Source organism: Zootoca vivipara, chromosome 2 (genome assembly GCF_963506605.1).
Source record: "Zootoca vivipara chromosome 2, rZooViv1.1, whole genome shotgun sequence".
NCBI lineage: Eukaryota > Metazoa > Chordata > Lepidosauria > Squamata > Lacertidae > Zootoca > Zootoca vivipara.
Window position 1 is genome coordinate 15,747,838 of NC_083277.1, and position 22,334 is coordinate 15,770,171.

General features: G+C 45.1%; 2 protein-coding genes and 1 long non-coding RNA gene across 3 annotated transcripts in view; 1 reads left to right on the plus strand and 2 right to left on the minus strand.

The window, feature by feature from the left end:
* LOC118076193 (C-type lectin domain family 2 member B) overlaps positions 1-22,334 on the plus strand; it is a 68,944-nt gene that overhangs the window by 17,496 nt on the left and 29,114 nt on the right. The gene's annotated exons all lie outside the window — the stretch shown is intronic.
* On the minus strand, positions 4,320-15,061 carry LOC132591688 (uncharacterized). Its single transcript, XR_009557075.1, has 3 exons — positions 14,934-15,061; positions 12,916-13,185; positions 4,320-4,587 (listed from the first exon to the last, which is right to left on the minus strand). It is a non-coding gene; the product is annotated as an uncharacterized LOC132591688 (long non-coding RNA).
* LOC118076178 (uncharacterized) lies at positions 18,288-22,081 on the minus strand. Its single transcript, XM_035098796.2, has 3 exons — positions 21,944-22,081; positions 19,363-19,671; positions 18,288-18,544 (listed from the first exon to the last, which is right to left on the minus strand). The coding sequence occupies exons 1-3, from the start codon at positions 22,074-22,076 to the stop codon at positions 18,294-18,296; spliced, it is 693 nt and encodes a 230-aa protein (XP_034954687.2). The 5' UTR covers positions 22,077-22,081; the 3' UTR covers positions 18,288-18,293.

The window sequence follows — 22,334 nt, forward strand, 5'->3', positions numbered from 1 at the left end:
GGCTCGCACTCCCCATGTGCCTCCATAGCTTTACCACAGGCGACCAAAATAAAATAAAAAAATTCCTTCAGTAAAAAAATTCCTTCAGTAGCACCTTAAGGCGACCAAGTCAGCGGAATAGTATTCTGAACAAGGGGCCTGTGAAAAATACATGGATGGACACAGGAAGTCACCTAATGGCACATTAGACTATCCATCCAAATAGCCGAGTGCTGTTTTTACATAGCTGCCAAGTTATCCCTTTTTTAAGGGATTTTCCATTATGCTGAATAGGCTTCCTCACGAGAAAAGGGAAAACTTGGCAGCTATGTGTTTTTAACCGATGATGCTAGGGAAGAATTGAACCCGTGTTAGAAACTTAAATATATATTATCTAGGTGCTCCTTAAACCAGGGTTACAGTCACCAAACAGAATGCCTAGTTGCCATTTTGGGGGCAGACAGCTTGAAAGTCGTATTTTTCAATGAGACTTTTTGGTTCCTGAAACTCATTCTGATTGTGCAGATAAAAAATATAGCAGGTAGAATTCTACAGGATGCATTGCTAGTGTGTGCAAACGGTCAGGATCCAAGGATCCCCAGGCATGCAACTCCAGATGGTGGAGACATCAGGCCTTCAGTGGCCAATAGCCATGTGCAAAATGTGCCTGGCAATTTTGGAGTACTGGATTGAACCTGAGACCTTCTGCATGCATGGCATGTATTCCACCACTAAAGTATGAGGCTTCAGTATAAGAATACAACTGGAAGAAGGGGTGTAATTTCCTAAGTGCCCCTTTTTCAGAGGTTGCAGACACTTGAGAACAGGTTTTATACATTCTGAACTTCCCATCTTGCACTGCTGCCATAGGAACATTTAAAAACCAAATCAAACCAAACCTAAGTTACCTTTGACAACTGATAAGCCTCAGGACCCCCTGGGCTTGACAGTTTAATTGGAGCGAAGCATATTTGGAAGAAACAGAGCGTGGGGTAGAGCACAAACATACTTATAAATTTACAACCACAAATCTCAGTGCAGTTTGGAGCAAAGTGAGAAGAAAGCAGTACAAGGAGTACCCCCCCTCCTCCAGCAGAGTATCCTAAAGGGCCATGGTTTTTAAGGTAGGCCATATTCAGAGCCTGGATAACTTGGTTAGAGTGTGGTGCTGATAATGCTAAGGTTGCAGGTTCGATCCCCACATGGGACAGCTGCTCCTCAGGATCCCTTCCAACTCTATAATTCAATGATTCCAAGAGCAGGGGGGGGGGAACCTGTGACTTGTAAACTACAGGCCTTGCACATTCACCAAAGTAGGACAAGAGTCTAGATCAGGTGGGTCCAGCAGTCCTCAATATTTTGGTGGCCTTCAGCAACATCTGACACCTTGCCCCAGCCCTTGCACTGCCTTCCCAGAACCAGGTGAGGTAAGCCAGGTTTTGCGCATTGGGAAGGAGGTGCCCATCTTCCCAAAGCCTAGTTCGCATTTTCCCAGCTTGGGGAAGGAGGTAGGAGGGCTCTAGGGTCCTGCCAGCAGCCTCCTTCTTTGGGAAGGCAGCATGAGGACTGGGGGGGGAGGTGTCAAATTGGCCCTGGGACAGAAAACTTTTTTTTGCTTTATGAAAGGAGTTCTCTGGAGTGATCCATATGGAAAAAAATGAAATAGGAATGCAGAATTCATTTTCAGGAACCCAGTCTCTTGCTTCTGGATCTTTCATACAAAAACCATATGGATTTTGAATTCTGTCAGTGTTGTCCACCCCCGCTTTAAATGATTTTTTTCTTAAATACATATATTCTTTGGAGTAGGGAGGGTGCCTATATTGACCATAGGCATTGCTCCACAGAGTAAAAGAAAAGAGAGAGAGATGTCTGATTATTGTGCCCTGCATCTCCAGAGTTCACAAGAAGCTAGTTTCACAAAATTATGGAATTTGCTCCCAACAGAGGTAGTAGTGATGGCCACCTATTTGGGTGGTTTTAAAACGAATTTAGAAAAAAAAACTATGGAAGATAAGGCTATTTATCAATGGCTACTAGCCACAATGGCTTTGTTCCACCTCCACCAGAGGCTGCACTACATTGGCACCCATTGTGGTTACAGTCATACCTTGGTTTAAGTACGCTTTGGTTTGAGTACTTTCAGTTTTAAGTACTCTGCGGACCTGTCTGGAATGGATTAATCCACTTTCCATTACTTTCAATGAGAAAGTTCGCTTCAGGTTAAGTACATTTCAGGTTAAGTACGCTTCAGGTTAAGTACGGATTTCCATAACCAATTACACTCATACTTCGGGTTAAGTACGCTTCAGGTTGAGTACTCCGTGAACAGTCTGGAACGGATTAATCCACTTTTCATTACTTTTAATGGGAAAGCTTGCTTCAGGTTAAGTACGCTTCAGGTTAAGTACAGACTTCCAGAACCAACTGTGTATAATAATTTCCTTTAGGTACTACTTTTTCCTCCTCGTTCTGCTCTCTTTCAACTGGCTTGCTGCTCTCTCCCCCCCCCCCCCAAGAAATCCTTTTAAATGAATTGAGGGGAAAGAGTTCTAATTTTTTACTGCTGTTTGCTGGATGGCTGCATATGAACCAGTGACTCATCAAACCTTTCCAAGTATGTTTGTGTGTTGGCCAGAAACTTACTTTCCTTATTGGCAGGGGATGAGGTGGGTGAGCAAGCAGCTCTCATTACTTTCTAGTAGTCCACATGCTCTCTTATATGAAGGAGCCACAGCCTGTTCTATTTTGGGGTGTGGGGTGAAGAGAGGGAAAGGAAGGATCCATGCAAACTGTGCCTTTAATGGAGTGTGTATGGAGCTGTTTCCCTCTGACAACAGTAAGTTGGAAATGTACAGGGAAAGGGGAATTTGCTATTCCATGCAAACTATATGTGCCATGTGTCATGGTCGCCTCCAGACTGTCCCACCAATTTCCAGGAGGGATTCAATGGCATACTGGCAGTCAGTTAGAGTATGTTGAAGTGCTCTGTCAATACAAATCTGCGTTGAGAAAAACTAAAACTTCTGAACTTTTTTTGTGGTAAGGAAAGTGATGAGGGGGTGTGCTAAAAAATGTGGGACAGCAATCAATTGATGTGAAGCCTTATAACCTCTGTGCAATCAAACTGGAACAAATGCTTGATAAAGAGCAAGCCCAGTATAGCCTCCACGCAAGCTTTTTTGCTAGCAAACCAGGATTGAATGCTCAGTGGACAGGATGTCTAGAGGAACTCCCAGTTGCCCCCAAATGCAGTTTTGCTGTTTCCTCAGTTGAGGGAGTGCAAGTGTGAAAGAAGGAGGAGAGAGAGGAAAAAAACTGTTTACATGGATTTTGCGAAAGACCTATACTGTATACACTAAATTTTACTGCAGCTCAAAATTCCATGTTTGTTCAGAAGACTTCCACAGCCCCTTTATCAGTCTGTCTACACTTTCAGTAGTGAATCCACGGCACTGCCTCAATCTCCCCCACCGCTCCCGATCCCCGGACCCAAGTTTTGCCGACCCTCCGCGCAGCAGAAGGAGCTGCGCCGCCAGGAGCGCCCTGCCGCCTCGTCTCTCTCTCTCCCTTCTCCCGCAAGGAGAACGCTGATGGCGGCGCAGGGCGCAAGCCACATGACTCCAGCGGGGCAGGGCGGGGAAACAGCCCCAGAGGCCTTGGCCGGGAAGCCCCGATGCAGCCAAGGCCGGGCGTGCCAGCTAGCGCTGCCTTTCCCTCTTCGGAGCGCGTGCAGGAGAGAGAGAGAGACGAGGACGGTAATGCTCCTCCTCCACCCTTCCTGTTTGGTCTATTTTTAAAAAAATTGTTATACCCCTCAATTTCTACATTCCAGTCATAAGTATCATCCCACCAGGTTTCAGTAATGACTACCGGGTCCTATTTGCCATCCTATATTAAGAGCTCAAATTTATCTTGCTTGTTTCCCATACTCTGTGCATTAGTATAGAGACAAATGAAAACATGAGTCATTCCTTCTTGTAGTTTCCTGCTCTTTAGCAGGTCCCTGTAGCACCACCTCTGTTTCCTGTGTATCAATGAAGCTATCATCCCCAGGACCAAGTGTTCCCAGTTGTCTGTAATATTTATTTCATAAATTTTGTATACTGTTTGATTGCAAAAACCCTCAAAGTGTTTACAAAAGATAACAAAACAAAAGATAAAGAAAAAATTACAAAAGTACTTTAAAATGCAAAAGTTAAGATACTAAAACAGATTAAAATATTGTGTCCTTTCCCCTTCAGGATTTAGTTAAAAGCTCTCCTGGTCAGGGTAGCGAGACTCTTAGCAAACAAAAGATACAAAAAACCAACAATAAATACTTCTAAGACACGGGGGGGGGGTCAAGATCCTGCAGCTTCTACTCTGCAGCCACACATTGTGAAGTTTTTATTCCCAGGGATAAGAGAGTCTCCATTTTCTCTGCTGGATGAGCCTCTTCCACATTTCTTGTACCTCTGATGACCCTGAAGGCAGGGGTCCATTTGCTAAGCAGCAAGGCTAAACGGGCTTTTCTTCTCTTTATTTGATAGATCATGCAACACAGCATGCAACACGGCAGCAAAATGATGGAAATCCCTGTGATGTATGGCCAGATAGGTGTGCGCCCTGAAACGGAAGCATAGAGAAAGTCAGCAGGCACACAAGTGGCACTCTTCAAATGTATTTACCCCTCAAAAGATCAATGTGCAACACTCCCCAACTTCACCGAAAAGGCTAGAATCTGGCCTTCTAGCCATTATGGCAGATGGGGAGGTGATCAGGGTCTCAATCCTGTTTTCCTGTCCTCCTGCATGGGTCTATTATTTATTTTGCATTGCAAATAAATCCTGCCTTTCCTCCAAGGTTGGGTTAAGGTTTATAGATTTTAAAAAATGTATTTAGCTACAAAAAAGGGGGTATCAAAGTGAGTTACAAGGAGAATAAACATATAATACAAAAATAGACACACATAAAAACAGAATTGGAACATTCAATCACTGGTGCTGCCCGAATGCCTGTAGCAGAACAATGACAAAATTGGTGCCAGGTGGGAGGAACATTTCAGAAACAGAGTCCTAGTACACAGAATCCATCCATCACCCATCACCACCCATCAGACCTCCTTCAGAGGTATGCAGAGCAGAAATCGCCTCACAGGATCATTCAAAGGGAGAAATGTGGTTCTTTATATGTTGCAGTCCTGAGCAGTACAGGACTTTAAAACTCTAAAACTCTGAGTAAAAAGTATTTTGATACAGTCCATAACACATCACTAGTGATCTGTGGTTCACCTTGGTGGGTCACAAGTTATTTGCAAGATTCAACTGTTGACCATTAGAGCAGGTTTTAGTCTTGTATTTGATTTTTTAGAAAAAAAATATCTGTACCTTGAATTGGGGGTTGAATTATAGCAGATATGGGGAGCTTGTAGCAGGGAATGGATTGATAGATGAGAAATGATCATCCTAGAACAGGGGTGTCCAAACGTTTTTCAAAGAGGGCCAGATTTGATGAAGTGAACATGCATAAGGGCAACGAAAGTTGTTGAGCTTCTTTTAGAATGGAAGTTGTTGAGCTTTTGGGGGAATTTTAGCACAGGAAATTAACTGACGCAGGGGCTATATTAAATCGACCGGCAGGCTGGATTAGGCCCCCGGACCAGACTTTGGGCATGCCTGTCCTAGAGGAACCTTCTAGTATGGAGAAGTTATCAGAAGGACAAATCATGGAAAGTGCAGATAGAAGGCAACTTATTAATGGTATTGCACAATGAAGGGCACCTTTGCACAGAAACAAAAACTCTAGGAGCATCCTCAGGCTGTGGGATGGAACACTGGGGCAGACAAGTCACAACAGTTCCTAGAGTGTCCACTAACAGGAACTCACCTGGAGGGACACCTGACTACAGGTCAGTTCCTGTTCCCTCAGACATGCAAATGAGTTGGATTAGACAAAAGCCCTAGCCTGCAATCACTCTCTCTCTTAGCTACTTCCTCCCTCGATGGGAACACATCTTCAGAGAATCTCTAGTTAGCATGGTTCTCACTCTAGGCCTGCAGCCAAGAGTGAGACCAAATGGAGTCTTACTTTACTAAGTAGTCTCTAGATGTATATATACTTGTAACTTTTCTAAGCAAGCCTGCCTTTCTGAGATTATGCTGTAACTCAGGATGAAACTGTAAGTAAACTCTATCTTATTTTATAAACACTGTGTTGTGTATTTCTTTTAAGAGGGACAAAGGGGACCTTTGCCAGGAAGTGTAATATTGAACTATAAAGTGTAATATTGTTATAGAGATTCTAGCGAATCTAACGCACATGCTTTGCTGCGCACAAAAGGGGAATGTCACTCTGCTGATATTGGAAGCTTGCTAACACAAGCTTGGATAGGATCTATCTAATAATATATCCTAATCCACATCCCTAACATTCCCATAAAGGGTTATTACGGCCCAGGACTGCGTATTTTTGTGTATTTTTGAAGGATTGCTTTGGATTGTGATTTTGAACTGAGTAGGATTTTTCAGTTAGAACTTCCTGGTAAGCACATGGTCTATTGTTCTCCAGTGTGCCTAGGGGATTAGCTACCCCTCCCCTCCCTCAGAGTTTACAGCACTGAGAACTCAGAGGCAGTGAAGATTATTTTGCATTTCGAGATATTTTTAGAGATTTTGAGTTTGGAATTTTTGGCAAATTTTTGAATTTTGAGAAATTTTTAGAATTTTGAGATTCCAAGATGGCTTTTGCGGATTTTGATAGTGGAGTTAAGCCAGGATTCATGGCTCTAGATGATGACAATTATGTATTTTGGAAACAACGCCTGATAGCATTTTTAGATGCAAGGAATGTTTTGGATGCCATTGAAAAACCTATGCCTACTGGCACAACAGCAGAGGATTTAGCCAAGATAGCAAATTGGAAACGCATGAACAGCGAGGCCAGATACATAATTTTGAGTGGACTTCGCAACAGGCATCTAACATCAGTTAATAGCAAAGATGATGCAGCTAAAATCTTAAAAGATATTGAGCGCAGGTATGGAGCATCTACTAAGAACTCCTACAGGAATTTGATGAGCAAATTAACTGCGCTGAGGATGAATTCAAGAGAAGAATTCACTGACCATATCAGCAAATTTAGTGAAATTGTTCAGAGGATTGATCTTACTACTAAAGCCCTTGATGAAGAAACAAAGGTTTCATTTTTGATAGCATCTCTAGGACCAAGCTTCAGTTCATTCAAGAGTTGCATGGATCACAAAAAGGACCTGACTTTTGAAGAACTGATTGATCATTTGAGAGAGGAATGCAGAGATTACCTTGATTCTTCAGAAAGGAATACAGGGAGAAAGGACACTAATTATGCTTCCAAGCATTTCCAAAGGTCCAGACAAACGCCAAAGGAAATAATTTGCTTTAACTGCAATTTAAAAGGGCACATGGCGAAGGAATGCCGGGCACCTAGGAATAAATCCCGCCCCTTTCCACCAAAAGGCGAAAAGAAGGGGGGGGCGTGCAATGATATTGCAAGAAAGAAATGTAGCTTTCCAGAGCTGTGAAGGAAAGCGCAATAAGTGGCTTCTGGACAGTGCAGCAAGCAGCCATTTCTGTTATAAAAGGGAATATTTCAATGAAATAGACAATAATAAACAGTCTGAGATTGAAATTGCTGATGGAAATGTTATAAAGTCAATAGGTGCAGGATCTTTGAACTTGAATTTCAAAGTGAACAATGAGTCTTTTGATACTACAGTGAGTAATGTTAAGTATGCACCAAAGCTGAACTGTAATCTAATAAGTGTGTCTAGCTTGGACAAGAAAGGTTTTGAAATTATATTTAAAAATGGACAATGCAATGTGATAAAAGATGGTGAAGTGTTTATTCAAGCCAAACTAATCAATGATGTGTATGAGATTGATATTTCAGAGAATGAGTCTGCAAGGGTTGCACAACCCAGCAGAAAGGATCAACCAGATCTGGAACTCTGGCACAAAAGGCTTGGACACAGGGATACCAACCTTATCCTGAAAATGCAGAAGGAAAATCTGGTAAAAGGTCTACAGGTAAAGAATTGCAGTACACCAATGCCAAACTGTACAACTTGCATAACTGAAAAGGCAGTCAAGCCTTCCTTCCCACGTTGTACAGAGAAGAGAAGCACAAAAGTCATGGACACTGTTCATACTGACCTATGTGGTCCGCTGAATGTACCTTCCCTAGGAAACAATAAGTACATTCCGATATTTATAGATGACTTCTCAAGATATTGTGTTGGATATTTTCTAGAAGAAAAGAGTCAGACACCGGAATTGTTCAAACTGTACTTAAACATGGTGAAGAACAAATTCCAGAGAGCTCCTTCCACCTTAATTTCGGATAATGGTGGAGAGTTTTGCTCACGGCAGATGAAGGCCATCATGGCACAAGAAGGCATAGCACATGTAACTACAGTCGCTTACACGCCTCAACAGAACTCCATTGCTGAGAGAAAGTTTAGGTCTATTATGGAGATGACAAGGTGCATGTTAAAAGAGGCCAACTTGTCACAGAAGCTATGGGGTGAAGCGGCGAATACGGCGATTTATTTGCAAAACAGATTGCCTACAAAGGGTGCAGAACGCACACCATTTGAACTTTGGCACGGGAGAGTCCCAAGTCTGCAGCACATACGTGTGTTTGGAAGTGTCTGTTATTACCACGTGCCCAAAGAGCGCAGACACAAGCTTGACTCCAGAGCAAAAGCAGGTATTCTGGTTGGATATGCTCCTGGAGGAAAGGGATATAGAGTTCTAGATCCAAAGAGTGGCAGAGTAGACCCATACCATGTGGTTCATTTTGATGAACTAGGAAAGTTTGATACAAAGAACACTGTTATTGACTGTTCTAGAGAGTCACCAGATGAAGAGTTTATAAGTTTTCCTTTAGCACAAGGAACTAATATACCTTCTAGTGTCACAACACCCCCTACAGGCGACACCCCAGAAGACGCAGAGGTCCAGACCCCTGGCGGCACCAGAGACGAAGAGGAGGAGCTGTACGTGGACATGCCAGCGTTGGAGGAGGATGAGGATGCTGATGCGGTTGCACAACCAGAGGTCAGATGCTCATCCAGAACCAACAAGGGCGTTCCGCCACTACGACTGTCCTACTTTGCAGGGTCGGCGTCTCCACCAGAACCTTCCACTTGGGAAGAGGTAGAGCAGATGCCAGCCACCGAAGCCAGTCTCTGGAGGAAAGCCGCGCAGGAGGAGATTGACGCACTGCACAAGAACAAGACCTGGACACTCACAAAATTACCTGCTGGTAAGAAAGCAATTGGGAGCAAATGGGTGTTCAAGGTTAAAAGGGGTTCAGAAGGGGAGGTGCAACGTTACAAAGCAAGACTAGTGGCACAAGGTTTTTCACAGCAATATGGCCACGACTATGACCAAGTCTTTGCACCAACAGTGAGATACAGTAGCGTAAGATTACTTTTAAGCATCGCAGCATCTAAAGGGATGGAGGTGAAACACATCGATATAGCTACTGCGTTTTTGCATGGGGAAATTTCTGAAGAAATTTACATGAAGCAGCCTAAAGGTTTTATAAAGCCAAATGAGGCACATTTGGTTTGCAAGCTTCAAAAGGGACTGTATGGTTTAAAACAAGCAGCCAGAGCCTGGAACTTGAAATTGCATGGAATGCTGGTGAAACTTGGGTACAAGCAAGGTGAAGCTGACAAGTGTTTGTACACTAAGCAGAGTAATGGACAATTTTCTTATATTCTTGCCTTCGTTGACGACCTTTTAATCGCAACGTCAAATGACAGGGATTATAAAAATGTAGTCCAGCACCTCAACAAGGAAGTGCAAGTGAAGGAATTAGGACCAGTTGAGTATTACCTTGGGATTCAAGTGGAAAGAGAACAGGATGGTTCATTTCTACTTAATCAGAAGCAAAAGATAATTGAACTGTTGGAGAGTATGCAATTGCAGGATGCAAAACCCGTCGACACCCCGATGGCTACAGACTTCTTAAAGAACCAAGAGGATTCGAAGCTGCTGCCAAACAACACAGAGTATCGTTCAGCGATTGGTAAACTTTTGTATTTAGTTACCACATGCAGACCTGATTTAGCCAATGCAGTAGGGATTCTCAGCAGGAAAGTGAGTAGTCCCACTGAGCATGATTGGGTTGGTGTGAAGAGGGTGGTTCGATATCTTAAGGGTACAATGGATTGTAAATTAATGTTACCAGCTCTCAGTGACCCTAAGCTCATTGGGTACACTGATGCTGACTGGGCGGGTGATAATTCTGATTATAAATCCACAAGCGGGCATGTCTTTATGTATGGGGGCGGAGCTATCACATGGGGCAGTTATAAACAGAAATGTATAGCTTTATCGTCTACAGAATCGGAATATGTTGCGGCTACAGAAGCGTGCAGAGAGATTTCCTGGCTGGACCAACTCCTAACAGACTTTGGCGTGGAGAGAAAGGAACCTATAAGCCTGCTGGAGGACAACCAAAGCTGTCTAAAGCTGGCGCAGAATGAGAAGTTCCTAGCACGCTCAAAACACATTGGGGTCAGGTACCACTACGTTCGCCAGATGATACAAGATGGACTTGTCGAACTGTCGTACTGCTGCACATCGGAGATGACAGCAGACATCCTAACAAAACCCCTGCCAAGACAGAGTTTCCAGAACCTGCGTGTCAAGCTGGGAATCTTGGGTGGTTGAATAAAGTTGCTTATGTTTTGTTTTGTATGTAATGAATGTTGTGAATTGCCTGAGAAGGGGTTTGTGGGATGGAACACTGGGGCAGACAAGTCACAACAGTTCCTAGAGTGTCCACTAACAGGAACTCACCTGGAGGGACACCTGACTACAGGTCAGTTCCTGTTCCCTCAGACATGCAAATGAGTTGGATTAGACAAAAGCCCTAGCCTGCAATCACTCTCTCTCTTAGCTACTTCCTCCCTCGATGGGAACACATCTTCAGAGAATCTCTAGTTAGCATGGTTCTCACTCTAGGCCTGCAGCCAAGAGTGAGACCAAATGGAGTCTTACTTTACTAAGTAGTCTCTAGATGTATATATACTTGTAACTTTTCTAAGCAAGCCTGCCTTTCTGAGATTATGCTGTAACTCAGGATGAAACTGTAAGTAAACTCTATCTTATTTTATAAACACTGTGTTGTGTATTTCTTTTAAGAGGGACAAAGGGGACCTTTGCCAGGAAGTGTAATATTGAACTATAAAGTGTAATATTGTTATAGAGATTCTAGCGAATCTAACGCACATGCTTTGCTGCGCACAAAAGGGGAATGTCACTCTGCTGATATTGGAAGCTTGCTAACACAAGCTTGGATAGGATCTATCTAATAATATATCCTAATCCACATCCCTAACATTCCCATACAGGCAACACCTTGACTCTAGGAATCCTCTAAAGCTCCTGAATAGTACAAATATATAACAAACAGAAAGGAATAAAAGGAACCATTGTCTCCTCCCTCAGTGGCTGTGAATCTCTATAGATATCAATCACATCAGAAACTTACAAGGTATATTAAGGAAGAACTGAAGCACACAGGATCCATTTTTCTGATAAACAAACTGGTAACGGTAAAGGTTAACGGGCCCCTAACCATCAGGTCCAGTTGTGTCTGACTCTGGGGTTGCGGCGCTCATCTCACTCTATAGGCCGAGGGAGACGGCGTTTGTCCGCAGACAGCTTCCGGGTCATGTGGCCAGCATGACAAAGCTGCTTCTGACGAACCAGAGCAGCGCACGGAAACGCTGTTTACCTTCCCACAGGAGAGGTCCCTATTTATCTACTTGCACTTTGATGTGCTTTCGAACTGCTAAGTGGGCAAGAGCTGGGACGGAGCAACGGGAGCTCACCCCATTGCAGGGATTCGAACCGCCGACCTTCTGATCAGCAACCCCTAGACTCTGTGGTTTAACCCACAGCGCCACCTGGGTCCCTACAAGCTGGTACTCTCCAGCAAGTACTTCATAACCATTCTTGACAGAAATGCCCCTATCAGATATATAGATGTGCTCTTCATACATGCCGACACTGTGATTCAGGTGTCCCATGGCTATGCTCAAGATGTATTGCCCAGAAGATGAGGAGTGGTTCTTCTTGTATAAAGCAAGACTATTGGAATTGTTCAATATATTATTAGGAATGATTGTCCCAGAGGAACCTTCTGGTGTGGAAAGATTAGCTGAAGGGCAGTGCCAAGGGTCTAGAAATAAAATAAAAAATATGTGTTAATTTAAAATAGGGCAAGAGTAGCTATCAAAATAGTAGGGAAGCATGATGTGATAATACAATGCAAGAAATAATGTATTTTTGTTTTGTTGTAAACTACCCTGAAATTTGTAGTCTTACATTACCATACATCAATATACAGGTGTGTATATTCTTACTATCTTGTTACTTTTTTTTTGTTTTCAACTCACTCTCTTTTCCACCCTGTCTTTTAATAAATGAAATTATTATGATAGAATATTAGGGATTTTATGGGGGGGACCTACCCTGAGATTTTATGGAGAAGTGTGGGTAGTAAATTCTATTATTAATAATAATAATAACTAATAGGAACAATTGCAAACCAAAAATAAATTAATGCAAGCAGCCCTCCTCACCCCCACCCTCAGTTGTGGTGAATCCATACAGTCATACCTCCGGTTGCGAACATGATCTGTGTAGGAGGCACGTTCGCAACCCGCAACATTCGCAGCCTAAAGCTCTGCATCTGCGCACGTGCGTGACACGATTCGGCGCTTCTGTGCATGCCTGTATTGTCATGTTGTGCTTCTGTGTATGCGCAAGCGCAGAAACCCAGAAGTAACCCATTCCGGTACTTCCGGGTTCGGAGCGGTCCACGACCTGAAAACGTGCAACCCACAGCGTTCGTAACCTGAGGTATGACTGTATTACAGTAACTTCAGAACCTCACCTGGTATGCTAAGGAAGACTTGGAAACAAATGTTGCTCTCAAAATCTTCAAGTTGGTATTCTCCTGCAAGCTGTTTGCTTGCGTTCTTGAATGAGCTATTGTAGAATTTCAGTTCTCCTTCAGTTATGGCTAATATGGCATCATTAGGATCAGAGCAACCGTTCTTATGACATATATAACGAATGTAGGAATAACTGGAAACATTAGCAAAGATCATCCCAGCTGAACCTTCTGCTATGGAGACGTTACGAGAAGGGCAGTGTGTAGAACCTGGAAGAAAATGAGGGCAACTCATTAATAGAAATCTACCACCAACCAGACAGATTAGATCTCACATCTTAAGAGAGGCTTGATCTCATTACACCATACAAAAAAGTAACACCTTTGCAATTGCACATTTGGTAAAGATCATATTCCACTTGTTGACCAAAGAACCTGTTGGACACAGGACAATTTCTTCCATACCATGCCCACCTGTCAATCAACATCTGTCACCCCAAAGCTTTGGTGACATCAGGTGATGTGCAGTGGTTGTGTCTGCGTGTGCCAGTTCCCTGCAGGAAATGATTGTGTACAGCAGATCCCAGCAGAAATCAGGATTTTGCTCCCGGTGGGTTAAAACCTGCTGAGTTGGCTGTGCATGCCAAGACTGTTGTTGTTGTTGTTGTTGTCGTCGTCGTCGTTTATACCCTGCCCAGCTGTTGGAAGCAGCTCCCAACAGAATTAAAAAGTGATAAAATATCAAACATTAAAAACTTCCCAATTTGGGGACTTCAAAGCACCAAATCACCTGGAGTTGGCTGCACTAGCCAATCAGATAGGCCTGCTAGGCAAATCCTGATAAGAATCTGGCCTGTGGAGCTAAAAAGCTTCCCCACTCCACTTTTAGACAAAGCAGCTTTTCTGTCTCTGCCTGTTTTATTCATCATCTTGCAGGCTATCTGTAGCAGGCATCAGCAACCTTTTTCAGCCATGGGCTGGTCCACGGTCCCTCAGACCATGTGGTGGGCTGGACTATATTGGGGGGGGGGTGAACGAATTCCTATCCCCCACAAATAACCCAGAGATGCATTTTAAATAAAAGCACACATTCTACTCATGTAAAAACACGCTGATTCCCGGACCGCCTGCAGGCCGGATTGAGAAGGCACTTGGGCCGCATCCGGCCCACGGGCCTCAGGTTGCCTACCCCTGAATTCTGTAGTATTGACTAAGTGATTAAGATCCATAGCTGGAATGGGGAGATTTCTGATAATATCAGTATATAAATCCCTTAACAACCTTTTTTTAAAAAAATATATTTAAACTGCATTTTTTCTACAGAAACAAAAAACACACATCACACACACACACACACACACACACACACACCTCAGTTGTACAACTTTCATACCAATCATGACATAAAACTAGATACCTGGTAACACCCCTTCCACAAGGCAAACCCTTGAGAAATTCGAGGTGGGGTGGGAGGACCCCAAACTACCAATCTTGTCCAGTTACACCACCATAAAAGATGGTCACATGGGGTGGGGGCAGAAAGGGCAAAGTATATTTCTAGTTGGCCGAGTTGTGTCCCGCATGTTAAGATCTCTGAAAGCAGGGGTGGCAACTTGAATAGAATATTGGGGGGGGGAGAGGTAATCGATCACATGACGGGTGCACGCACACTATTTGAATGGCAATTACCATCCACTGTGGGGGTGCCAGCCCCTCAAATATTATATTGGGGGTGGGGGCAAAGGGACGTCGACCCCTAGGAGTTTGTTCTATGGCTTACTTTAACAGCAAATCTTGATGACAGGAGGGGGCGGGGCAAGTGGGGCGAGAGAGACATCCTCGCTCTCTAACTCTCATAGGAGGGAAGCTTCCGATCTGGACTACGCAGTGGGGGGCATGGTTTTAAAGAACCCCCCTCTGCCCACGTCACAGTCCCAACCGGCCAGTTCCCAACCCAACGTGACCCTCAGCCTGGGGCCCCTCTCATCTCAATCGGCGGTAGGCAATCGGTTACGAACCCGAAACGTCCGCCTGCCTCGACGCCGGGCAGGATAGCAGGCATAGCAGCAGCTGCAGCAGCGCTCGGGAGACGCTTCCTCCTCGCCATGTGCCCCCGTTGCCTTCGCCCCCGGCTGCTTCTCGGACCCGCACTGCCATTTCTCCCTCCTAGCGACGCACCGACACCGCGGAATAACTTTGGAGGAGGTCCGAGAATGAAAAAAGGGAGGGCAGAAGTTGCCGGAAAGGGGCGGGAGCCGGTGAAGCCCGCGGGGCTCTGCGCAGAAGCGGTGCCTGCTCTGTTAGATAAGATAAGATATCTTTATTGTCATTGTCCCCTTGCGGGAACAACGAAATTACTCGGTTGCTACATCCACTCCGATAAAGCATTCCGCATAATCCAAAATTACAAAAACCTAATTAAAAACAGTAAATATAACACAAAATAACAAGTAAAATAAGATGACTTCAAAGTCCAGGCTTTCCATTTAAGGCCAAAATCGCTCTAGAGAAGAAACTGTTCCTGAGAGGGCTCGTTCTTGCCTGCATTGTTCTATATCTCCGTCCCGATGGCAGGAGCTGAAAGAAATGGTGACCAGGGTGCGTTGGATCTCTTGATATATCTAGTGCTTGTCTAGGGCACCTGGTGGTGTAAATTTGTTCTAAGGTGGTGAGTGAGCAGCCAATAATGCTCTCTGCTGTTTTAATAATTCTACACAGCCCTGCTCTGTCCTGGGAAGTACAGCTTCCGTACCACACACATAAACCGTACGTGAGCACGCTCTGTATGGCACAGTGATAGAAGGCAAGCAGCAGCTTTTGTGGAAGATGGTTTTTCCTTAAAATTCTCAAAAAATACAGTCTCTGCTGCGCCTTCTTCACAACCCCCCTTGTATTAACACTCTAGGACAGATCCTCCTGTAACTCAATGCCTAGAAATCTAAACGTTGTTACCCTCTCCAAACAAATTCCGTCAATCAAAAGTGGCTGGACCTCGTTCTTCTGTCTCCTAAAGTCCACCACAAGCTCCTGTGTTGCAACACAGACGGCTGCATATTGTGCCAACTCCCAGGAGCCATGGGTGCCCAAGCACCCGCAAAATTCCCCATGAAGGATCTCATCTGGGAACCCACAAATTTCAGTGCCAGGGCCATGCACGCTGCATGGCACCCACAACCCCGGGCACCTGCGGTGGGGGAGGGGTGCGGCCAAGCTGCCACACCTGGACAGCAGAATGCAGTGCAGGTGCGTTTTGGAGAGTGGAAGCTCGCCGGGAAGGATGGCACCGCCGCGCCCCTCAGTGCCTATATCTTTAGTCATAGCCTAGGGAACAGCATCCCAGGTTGCGCTTAAAGAAGTTCATCTACCCAATCGGGGGAAAAACAGCAACTGGTCTTAAATACAATAAACGAATTGTTCGTTTATTATATTTAAGAATAGAATAGAACCTACCCAAGTGACGCTGACATTTAAAAAAAGAACCACAAATGCACTATTACCACCCCCATCACCTTCTTCTTCTTGCCCCACCTTATTCGGGATACAATACTAATGTCCCACTTCAAATGTAAAAAAGAAAAAGAAAAAAAAGACAGCAATCTGAAAAGAGAGACAATGCATGTTCTTTCTTAAACCAAGAAAATCTTTCATAAAATTATTTATTAAAGGAGTCCCTGGGAACGGATCATCGATTCTGGCTACCACATGAAGTTTTTTGTTGTTGTCTAGTCGTTTAGTCGCGTCCGACTCTTCGTGACCTCATGGACCAGAGCACGCCAGGCACTCCTGTCTTCCACTGCCTCCCGCAGTTTGGTCAGACTCATGTTCGTAGCTTCGAGAACACTGTCCAACCATCTCGTCCCCTGTCATCCCCTTCTCCTTGATCCCCTGTAGGGGATAAATACGCCAAAGCATAACATCAAAGGATGGCGCCAAAGGATAAATGGACATAAATCTGACTTCAGGAATCACAACAGAGAAACCAGTAGGAGAACATTTCAATCTCCCAGGACATTCTATACATTAGATCTCAAAGTAACTGTCTGTAGGATTTTCTGTATTGGCTTTTCAGCCAACTTTTACTTCGAGGAGCTCATCTGATCCTTTCCTCCCCATCTTATCCTCAGGACAACCCCTATACACAATAAGGAGGGCTGAGAGCAAAGGACTGGCCCAAGGTCACTCAGTGAGCTTCAAGGCAGAGTAGGGATTTGAACTACATTTCCTTGATCTTTGTTCTGAAGGGGGGCTTGCTCAAGGTGTGTTTGTGTGTGTGTGAGAGAGAGAGAGAGACTAAGAAAATTATATCAGAATTTAAATTTTGTTAAATAAGTCCCACCGAAGTGAATCAAGTTCTACTGAATCCACTGGAACTTTCTTCTATGTTGTTCTTCTTGGCATCAAGACAATGGAGTGACTGTAATGGTGTTGGTAGCTTCCTCACCATAGCTATCAAGTTCTCCCTTTTTTTAAGGGAATTGCCTTATGCTGAATAGGCTTCCTCGGGAGAAACGAGAAAACTTGATAGCTATGCTCCTCACGAGTAAGCAGCTCCAAACCCTGTGCTTGGTTTTTACAGGGTCTTATTATATACATATGTACAAGTCAGAGCATCTAAAAGCATGATTGTACTAATCCGATTCAGAATTCATAAGCGTCCCCCCTTCTCAACTTCCGTCAGCATAGCCCCCTGGGCACCCTGAACCTCCTTCGTTGGTACCTCCTCTTTCCCCCACCCCTCTTGGGGTGGCGGTGCTGGTGGAGCAACCTCTCCACTAGAGCTGCTCAGTTTGTTTTTGTTTTTGTTGTTTTTGTTGTTTTTTGTTGTTGTTGTTGTTGTTGTTTTATTAAAGGTTTTCTTGGTTTACAAAGATATGTGCAATGTCTCTCATAACATTTTTACAAATCAGTTTCATTTGATGAGACATTGGGAAGAAAAGGGGAAGAGAGGTAGATGGGGTCGGGTGACGATGTTTCTATTTTGCTTAATATGTGTGGGATTTTTTGTCAGCGTCGCTTGTGTAGGTTCTCTGCTGTTCGCTTGTGTTCCTTTGGTGGTGAGAGATGTTGGGGTTGGCCTAGGAGCTGCTCAGTTGAGGGATCTGCGCTATAGCTTCTGGAGCCCTCCCCTCTTGAGTGCTCCACCCTCTGCAACTCTCCCTGCAGAGTCCCCCCCCCACCGTCTCCTCGAAGGGTCTGCATCTCCTCCTGAGCCTCAGTCTCACCTTCCAGAGGAAGCTGCCAGGCACTAGGCTCTGGGGCTCTGGCAGCATCCGAGAGCCCTCGCTCTGATCCACCCGGCTCTCCGCTGACTCCTGGTGGTCCCCTGACACTCACCCCCCCAAAAAAAGTATCTTAAGGCAGGATGGCTTTCCTTTCCTTTATTGAAAGTACAAAAGGTACAAAACACATGCACTAAACATGATGAGATATAAATTAGCATTCTTGATAGAAGGGCTGCTGTCAGATATATGGACATGCTTTCCATACGTGTCAACACCTTGCCCAACAGAGGAGGAGTGGTTCTTCTTGTATAAAGCAGGACTATTGGAATGGTTCAATGTATTAGGAATGATCGTCCCAGAAGAAACTTCTGGTATGGAAAGATTAGCTGAAGGGCTGTGCCTAGGGTCTAGAAGTGAAAAAAAAGATGCATTAATTTAATATAGGGCCAGAATACAGGTAGCTATCAAAATAGCAGGGAAGCATGATATGATAATACGATGCAAGAAATAATGTATTTTTGTTTTGTTGTAAACTACCCTGAGATCTGTACTCTTACATTAAAGGTAAAGGTAAAGGGACCCCTGACCATTAGGTCCAGTCGTGGACGACTCTGGGGTTGCGGTGCTCATCTCACTTTATTTGCCGAGGGAGCCGGCATACAGCTTCCAGGTCATGTGGCCAGCATGACTAAGGCGCTTCTGGCAAACCAGAGCAGCGCAGCGAAATGCTGCTTACCTTCCCACCAGAGCGGTACCTATTTATCTACTTGCACTTTGACGTGCTTTCGAACTGCTAGGTTGGCAGGAGCTGGGACTGAGCAGCGGGAACTCACCCATCGCGACCTTCTGATCAGCAAGCCCTAGGCTCTGTGGTTTAACCCACAGCACCACCCACGTCCCTACTCTTACATTACCATACATTAATATACAGGTGTGTATATTCTTACTATCTTGTTACATTTTTCTTTTTCAATTCAACTCACTTTCTTTGTTTCTCACTCTATCTTTTAATAAATGAAGTTCTTATAATAGAATATTAATTTTTTTATTAAAAAAACCCTACCCTGAGATTTTATGGAGAAGTGTGGGTAGTAAATTCTATTATTAATAACAATAATAACTAATAGGAACAGATGCAAACCAAAAAGAAATTAATGCAAGCAGCCCTCCTCACCCCCACCCTCAGTGGTTGTGAATCCATATTACAGTAACTTCAGAAGCTCACCAAGTATGCTAAGGAAGACTTGGAAACAGATTTTACTGTCACGATCTTTAAGTTTGTATTTTCCAGCAAGCTGTTTGCTGGCATTCTTGATAAAGAGGTCATTTCCCTGTAGATAGAAGCCTTCCTTGAATGAGCTTTTGTAGACTCTCAGTTCTCCTTCAGTTATGGCTAATATGGCATCATCAGTATTAGAGCAATTGTTCTCATGACATAAATAATGAATGCAGGAATAACTGGAAACATTAGCAAAGATCATCCCAGCTGAACCTTCTGCTATGGAGAAGTTATCAGAAGGGCAGTGTGTAGAACCTGGAAGAAGATGAGGGCAACTCATTAATAGAATCCTACCACCAACCAGACAGATTAGATCCCACATCTTAAGAGAGGCTTGATCTCATTACACCATACAAAAAAGTAACACCTTTGCAATTGCACATTTCATATTGTACAGTTCATATTGCACTTGTTCATATTGCACTTGTTGACTGAAGTCCCTGAAGGCAGTTTGGAAACTTACTGGATCCCATCATCCTTTGGGTGCAGACCATCCTCATGTGAGCTCAACCCTACAGAATCCCAAAGATGCCAGGATTCCAAAACTCATTGGGACAGGACAGGAGTCACCAACTCAGTGAATATGATACTCAGGTTCCAGTGGTGGCCCTGAGCAGGTTCCCTAGATTCTGAACTTTATTATTATTATTATTATTATTATTATTATTATTATTATCACTCTCTAGCCCTCCTAGAAAGATGGGTATGTTGCTGGCGATGTCTAAGAGATTTTTGAGAAACAAGAGTGCCTTCCTCGTACATTTTTCCTGATATTGAGTTTTGTTCATGTTGCTGTCCGACAGTGACAACATTGGTGTGTTGTGAATGAGAGATGGCTATTATTCGGACAAGCAGGGCATAGTGAACTTCCCATGGTATGCATCAGGGTTTTTTGGGTGTGTGTGTGTTCTCTCTATTTAATTTGCTGTTATGCCACAATTTTCATGGCAGCCACTTTTTTGTGTTATGCCATGGCCTGTGCATGACAGCTACTCCAGAAGGTTAGCATGGTACAACCCAGTCTTGGATAATGGCATTGTCCCACGTAAATCTCCACACACACACCATCTCTCCCACTTGCAGTCTTCAAGTATCTAAAGAATTGTTTTCAGTGACTCCAAAGGGTGGGTCTAGAACTAATAGGTGGGAATGGAAAGCATTTGTCACCTTCTTCCCTACAGGTGGCACTGAGGACCCTTTGCTTCTCAGCCCTTTGCTCTACCACTTTCAAGGCTCGTCTGGTTCTGGGAGGGGGAAGGTCTTGAATGCTTTCTAAAGACATTGTGTCCATCAGCTGTTGCCTTTCAGGTGCTTCCTCTCCCTCTCCCATTATTTCCCAACTTTCCCCCTCATCTGCCTCTGAGCTGTGACCTCCCACAAACCCCTGTTGTAATTCTGAACTTCTTCTCTAGAAGGGCCAGACACCTATGTCCATGAGGTGTTCTCCATCAACTTCTGCTCTCCCACATTTCCTCCTCCCTAAATCCAGTCAGATATCCCCTATGCAGTTGACGTAGCTCCCTAGTCAGATTTTTCAAAGCATAGCTCAGGAGGATAATGCCACATGGACAAGCGGGAATTAAGACAGGAGCTCGGCGCACAATCCACATTAACCAATGTCCGGACGGGTCCTAACAGTGTCAGCCAAGGACTTTCGTTGCTGCCATCCCTCTGTCTCGAGATGGAGTGTGCCTCCAGGGGACAAGCCGAACAGATGCATTTAGGGTTGAAACACTCAACCCTAACGTGCCAAGGGAAACAAGGCAAACAAACCCTTTGAGAAGGCCCCCAAACTACCAATCTTGCCCAGTTACAGTATCATAAAAATAGTGAACTGGGGGGAAGGGGCAGAAAGGGCAAAGTATATTTCTAGGTGGTCGAGTTGTGTCCCGCATGTTGAGATCTCTGAAAGCAGGGGTGGCAACTTGAATAAAATATTGGGGTGGGGGAGGTAATCGATCACATGACACAGTGCACGCACACCATTTGAATGGCAATTACCATCCACTGTGGGGGTGCCAGCCCCATAAATATTATATTGGGGGTGGGGGCAAAGGGACGTCGACCCCCTAGGAGTTTGTTCTATGGCTTAACAGCAAATCTTGATGACAGGAGTCCAGGAGTGGAGGGGGCGGGGCAAGTGGGGGAGAGTTTTTTGCGGGGCGGGAGAGACATTCTAAGCTCTCAAACTCCCACAGGAAGGAAGCTTCCGATCTGGACTACGAAGTGGGGGGGGCTCTAGGTAGAGTCCCGGTGGCGCGGGGTGACAGGGCCCCGGGCCGGTAGGCAGGGCGCCGCGCGGCGAAGCCGCTCGGAAGCCAGGCTGCGCCCTGCGAGGGCGCCGGAGCGATCTCCGCCCCTCAGCGCCAGGGCGCGCGACGCGACCTGCTCGAGACTGCCGGGGGGGGGCAGGGTTTTAAAGAACCCCCCTCTGCCCACGTCACAGTCCCAACCGGCCAGTTCCCAACTTGACCCTCACCCTGGGGCCCCTCTCATCTCAATCGGCGGTAGGCAATCGGCTACGAACCCGAAACGTCCGCCTGCCTCGACGGGCAGGATAGCAGGCATAGCAGCAGCAGCAGCGCTCGGGAGACGCCTCCTCCTCGCCGTGTGCCCCCGTTGCCTTCGCCCCCGGCTGCTTCTCGGACCAGCACTGCCATTTCTCCCTCCTACCGACGCACCGACACCGCGGAATAACTTTGGAGGAGGTCCGAGAATGAAAAAAGGGAGGGCAGAAGTTGCTGGAAAGGGGCGGGAGCCGGGAGCCGGTGAAGCCCGCGGGGCTCTGCGCAGAAGCGGTGCCTGCTCTGTTGCAACACAGACGGCGGCATATTGTGCCAACTCACTGGGGCCATGGGTGCCCACGCACCCGCAAAATTCTTCATGAAGGAGCTGGGAACCCACAAATTTCGGTGCAC